The 6,000-nt window shown below is 39.1% G+C and overlaps 1 protein-coding gene across 1 annotated transcript in view; it reads left to right on the forward strand.

The window, feature by feature from the left end:
* Positions 1-4,381, forward strand: part of SH3BGR (SH3 domain binding glutamate rich protein) — a 28,211-nt gene extending 23,830 nt beyond the window's left edge. Inside the window, exons 5-7 of the mRNA XM_013181331.3 lie at positions 790-819; positions 2,813-2,932; positions 3,875-4,381. Coding sequence (XP_013036785.1) covers positions 790-819; positions 2,813-2,890 — 108 coding nt within the window. The 3' untranslated portion in view covers positions 2,891-2,932; positions 3,875-4,381. The remainder of the gene's footprint in view (positions 1-789; positions 820-2,812; positions 2,933-3,874) is intronic.
* Positions 4,382-6,000: the final 1,619 nt, after the last annotated feature.

Raw genomic sequence — 6,000 nt, forward strand, 5'->3', positions numbered from 1 at the left:
AGAAACATGTTCAAAAATCATATTAAAATGCAAGTCTGTATCCTGTCTCCACAATTCCCCAGGCCATATATAAACCCTGGCACTGCAGCTCGCTTCCTTATCTCAACTCATTCTGTGTAAAGTTGTAACAACTGCTGACACCTCCTGCATGGTGCCGCTGCATTTGCCCTTTCTCTTCGAATTTTTGTGAAAGATTAGCTCTTCTCTCCAGCAGTCGGCTTGGTATCTAACATCAAATATTATTCACTGTACATTTATATTTTCTCTCTTTTATCCCTCTTCTCTTCACCACTTTGTCTCGATCTACAGTCAAAAGCCAGTCTGTAGTATTCCTTATTCCTCAGTACTGTTGAGCCAAGGCATCTGTTCCAGCCTACAACAGTTAACAGCATTGCAAGCCAGATCCTGAGAGACAATATATAACACAGATAGATCTCTGTATAATTCTGATTTAACTTTGATTTTGAAGACCAGCTAATTACCACCACCACCACCCCCCCATGAAAAAGCAAACAAAACTCAAGCTCTAATGCTTTGCTTGCAAATGACGCAGATTTAACTGGAAGTAATTGAGAAAAAGGGAGCTGTGTCTTAAGATTTTATGTCCCCTTTACAAAGTAAATGCTTAGCTTAACTGTGCTTTGTGAGCTAATCTGGAGGACTTTATCCCAAAATAAATCCACTGAATTCCATGTAATTTCCGAAATTCCCTGTGTTTTGCCTGTATGACCTTTGAGGTTTTCTTTTTGATCTATCTTTTAAACATTTTCTTTTGTATCTTTCACTCAGGAAAACAAGGAAGAAGATGCAGCAACAGGGGTATAGTATATTCTTTGGACATTTTGCTTTCAGTATTTGTTTGTGTGCGCTTCATTCCTTTCCAGTCTCATCAACGCTCAAAAGTTAGCAAATTCTTATTCATGAAATTGAATATACCAGTTATATATTCTGATAGAGAAAATTATTGGTCATAACATAGTCATACTTGGTACCAAAAATAGGTCATTAATTGTTAAAAGCTGTATATTGAAGAGAAGTTTTCTTTCATGGATTCTTTAATAAAATTCACCAAGGGCTCACAAGACAGCTAGGTCTTTGGAAATCTCTAAATGACACCATGCTGATTACAGTGTTATGCTGACAGTTTAGGCAGTTCTGCCTACAAAGGGTATATATTCCTTGCCAGAGTTTGTAAGGCCCAGGTGCAAATCCTTATATGCTTTTCTGCTTTGCCCAGCATTGTGAGTTTATGCCTTGAATATTTCTTCAGTCTTCTCAGTAAAGCTAATTATTACTTTAGGCGGTTTTCCACTACAAGCTTGCAATTAGTGAAAGGGCACATTTAATCTTCCCACTTCCAAATGGCAATACATGCATATATACGTGGGTATACATACAGATGCCTCCTGTCAGAGTTGTGAATTGTGGGCCTGGAAGCTGAAATGGAGCTCCTGAGCTCATGGGCAGAGCGTGGAGGTTTCTGGTGGTGAGGCAGGTGAGGGCTCTGAAGGCTTGGTAGTGCACCCTGACACCACTACCTCATGCTTCAAGCAAGAAAAATGCCTAGATCCTTTTGTAAAGGGTAATTGAATTCTGAATTAAAGTTGTTCATATTTTAAAAATGTTGCTTGTCTTTGGGTTTCCCAAGCTCCATTTCAAAAACAGTGAAAAAAAAAAATCAAAGACAATTTTTCTGAGGAAAGACTCAGAAAGATAAAATATTTCACTGGAAGGAGAACTTTGGCTGACCTGTGTGGAAGTTCATATTCCATTTCTGGTTTTGTAAGGAAGATCCCCTAGTGCAATAGTTTTCTCTAAAAACATCTACTCAAAACAGGATTCTGATTACAACAGTTCCATTCTCAAGCACATGTTTAAACAGGTTTTTACTTCAGTGACTCAGATATGATTCTCATACAGAAAACCTAAGTTCTGTGCTTATACACTACCAGAAATCTGACTGAAAACTATTTATGAAATCTTTAATTAGTTGATTGCTCCGGGAGGAATTTCCCTTAGTTTTTGTAATCAAGATAGTAGATGTAAGTATGACACTTTTGAGATAAAACTGTTTATATTGCAGAGGGAGTGCCTTTAGGCAAGAGTTTGCCAGAAGAGAAGGAACAGAGAAGACTACAGTGCAATTTTTTTTTTTTCAGAGTAGGACTATACTTTAAAGCTTCATTTGCTAGCTACTAAAAAACAGTAAACACAGACATAACATCTCTGTTATACAAATGCTACCATTCAGATGACTGTTCATTTAGTTTACTGAAGGAAAGAAGGAAAGGGCTATTGCCTCTAACTTGTACCTTTTCTTCTTTATAAAACAAAGAGAAAAAAAGTACTTTAGAAACAGAAATAAAGCCTTGTTTTTTGTCTCCAAATAATTTTTGGGTTATTTGGGAGTTTAGTTCCTGTGCCATGAATCTTTATTTGTTTACTCCAAGAAAACATCTAATTCCAAATACATTAAACTCTTTGCCATATTTACATATATTTCATATTATCATTTTAATCCTAACCATCTATTTACAACTGAACTATGAACTGTGTTCTAACCTATCTCAGAAAAGGATTCTTATATTCCTTTTCTTGCCTATTAACTGCACAAGGCTAGAACTGTGGCACGTTAAGAATAAAGACTCCATACATCACACTACTGTTCTATTTTTTAAGCTTTATTAAGATTGATTTTGCTAGAAACATAGCAGTTGCAAAGGCAGAGCTCTGCATTTCAAGACTGTTTATTTTCCTTTAATTCCTAATTGTTCAACTACAACTCTTTTCTGTTTAAAAAAAAAAAAAAAAGGAAGAAGAAAAGCAAGAAGAAGAAAAGCAAGAAGAAGGAGAAGAAAAGGAAGAGGTGGAGGAGCAAGAAGAGTCTTAGTACACTTCCTTATGACACATTCTTTCTTGAACAGGTTTTCAGGTAACTATTAAGATTTCCAGCACAGTTTCTAAATCTTCTAAAAGAAACATCAACTTGAAAATTTTGTGTATGTTGTTATATGCAATGCCTGCAATACAAGAATGGAAAGAAATTACCAAAACCATACATATGCCCTAGTCGTCCAACTGGCAGGCCAAATGTACACTTTTCTGCTTATTCATTGCAGCTTCTCTTTTACCTCAGGTAAGAATTCATCTCTCTCCTCTTTCTAATTTCACTGACACTTTTAAGAGCTTCATGTTTCAAAAGAAGTGCTCCCTCAGATGTAATTGAACTTGGTCAACATGCTCAAAAAACATTAATGGGGAAGGGTGAAGAACCTGACCAGAAGTATGACACACTATAATCTATTAACTATGATTGCTTAGAAACTGGGCCAAAAGTGAGTTTGAGTTTAAAAACTCAAAACAGGAAGCATCTGGGAGGCACAATTTGTACCCATACAGATGTACAAGCATCCAGCACAGCTCGTTTTGTCAGAACAGGTTTTAATCTTCAGATTTCCTTCTTCCTTCTACTATCTCATCTCCTGTGCACAGAAATAAAGATCAAACAATCTCTTATTAGGGAAAAAAAATTCATCTACAAGAAAGTTGGAATTTCCAGCAGATTTTCCTCTGGGTGGTGGGACACCCTCCTGACTGCAGACACAAGGTGTTATAAGCTTTTTCTAGAACTGGTGGGTTTCCCAGCTAACTCTGTTTCTGAGTTAACTGCCATAGGTTTCAGCAAATGTGCTGACACTGATGTGAGACCTAGTGCCTCAACAGGACAGAAAAGGTCAGCTCTTCCACACTGCCTCTCCCAGATCTGGGCCTGTTTCATGGAAATTAATTCAGCCTAATGCTGTCCAGTGTTCAGATATGTCAAGTCACAGAAGGAATGCTAAACTCTGCTCTACTTTTCCTTATTTTTGTTCAGGAAGCACAAACTGGAGCAGCCCTGCCAAAGAAAAAATCGCCCTCTCAAGCAAACTGTCACTACCTTTCACACCTGTGTACATGTGAACATATAAATATGTAGCAGCAAAGATGCCACCCTGTCCTACCTGCGGCCTTTATATATATATTTGGTATTACAATTGCTTGTTAAAATGGGTCTTCTTATATCTGACTGATGATATTTCAGTTGATTGTTATATGTTGGAATAGAATTGTCCTTGTCATATTTTAGATTGTAAGCTCCTCAGGGCAAGAACCATGTCTTTCTCCATGTTTATGTACTGCCAAACACACTGCTGCCACTCAGCAGATAACTGCACTCACACAAGTGATGTTGTATTCAGAGAAAATGAAATTCAGCACTGAAAACTACAAAGAGGCTTCCTGCATGCAACCTATGTGAGTCACTTCTTCCCCAACTGACTTTTGAAAATGATTAAGATTTCCATTGTACAGAAGTTTAAATAAACATTTTCTGTCACAACTATTCTCTGTCTGTAAAAAGTATTAATTTAATCCTAGAAAGCTCCACCAGCATCTGTAAAATTACGTTTTCTCCATCATTAGAGTTTTAGTTTATACAGTTTTTCGCCTCGCCTCATGTTCCTGCTAATGTTTCTGGTGCTGTGTATACATTTACCTGAGTCCCAAAGGATGTACAAAATACATGAGCATGCTCCTTTCTCAGCAGAGAGGCAGAAACAGATCAGGCACGATCAGAAGCTCATACAAAACAAGAAAAGAAAATAAGGTACTTTCTTCCGCTCTTACCTGGTTGAACCAGGATTAACATATTTATTTAGGACATGGAGAGCACAGGTGTTTATCCTATCTTTGTTTATGAAGGCATCAGCAGCCCAGCTGCAGAAGACCCTAGCCACAAAGATACATGATCTTCTTTGTAGGAAAGAGATGTCCCAGCCTTGTCACTTTTCATGGATAGATCTGTATTCACTGGGTCGGAGAGGCAGAGAAAATTAATTCAGATTTGTGTTCTAACTGTTAGGTAGAAGTTCACCAAGCAGGATGGAGCTTGGATTTCATCCCCTTGTCCAATTACTTGCTAGGAGATTTATAATAACTGCTTACAGGGGAAGTGAGAGGATAAAAAGTACTTATTGCCCAAGTAGCCCATAGCTACATACCCAAAGGAACCGTAACTTTGTGTTTAACTCTGATCCAGAAGAGGCCGGCTTTTTGAACAGAAATTTCCAGTGCTGTGTGTGAGCACTTTAAAAATAACACAACAAATTAGGTAGAAGAAAAAAATGGGGAGGCTTCCTGAACTGCTTGAGCGGGTCCATTTGTTTGTTCAGGATACATCTGAAGTCTGCAGAGCGCTGGGAGGGGAAAGATGGGTAAGCAGTTCTCTGCCCACGCTGTTCTTATGCTTGTAGGTGATGCGGAGCTCAGAGCTGCCAGCTGCAGCGAGGGAAGGACCTTGGAGCCCTCACTGACAGCTCACCAAAATCATCAGCTCAACCTGCAGCAGCAGCCAAGACCCAGCAAAACGCTGGATGCCATCAGGAGACAGCATGACTCTGTTGTCATCTAAAGCCTTGCTGAGTTGACATCTTGAGCATTTTGTGCTGTCTGGGCTCTGCGTTTCGGGGAAGATGTGGTGATATAAGTGGGACAAAGAAAACAACAAAACATCTCGAGAGAATGGAGCAGCTGCTCCACGAGGAGACTAAAAAGACTCTTATATTTTGAGAGGAAGCCAAGGCATTTAGAAAATCATAAAGGCACTGAATAAGATGAATGCAGAACTGCTAGTCAAAAAATACTGCAACACTGTAAAGAAAATCAGTATACACAGCTAGGATGCACAATGAAATTAGAAGATCAGTGTGCGAGACACAAAAGAGAGGGCTTTTTTAGACTGTGGGTAGTGGACTTTTGCAATTTGCTGTCACAGGAAGTTATGGAGACACCTGGAAATACAGAGTCACCCTGGAAATGAGATAAACCCAACACAGTGAGCTTGTGCTGTGTGACAACCTGCACATTTGCAGTAGCCTTGTTGCATCCCGGGCTGCAGAGCTTCGTGCGGCTGATGTCCCCGTAGGCTCTGCCTTCCCCCTGCTGTGGTGCAGAGCCAAGAGC

Source organism: Anser cygnoides, chromosome 1, assembly GCF_040182565.1.
Source record: "Anser cygnoides isolate HZ-2024a breed goose chromosome 1, Taihu_goose_T2T_genome, whole genome shotgun sequence".
Classification (NCBI taxonomy): Eukaryota; Metazoa; Chordata; class Aves; order Anseriformes; family Anatidae; genus Anser; species Anser cygnoides.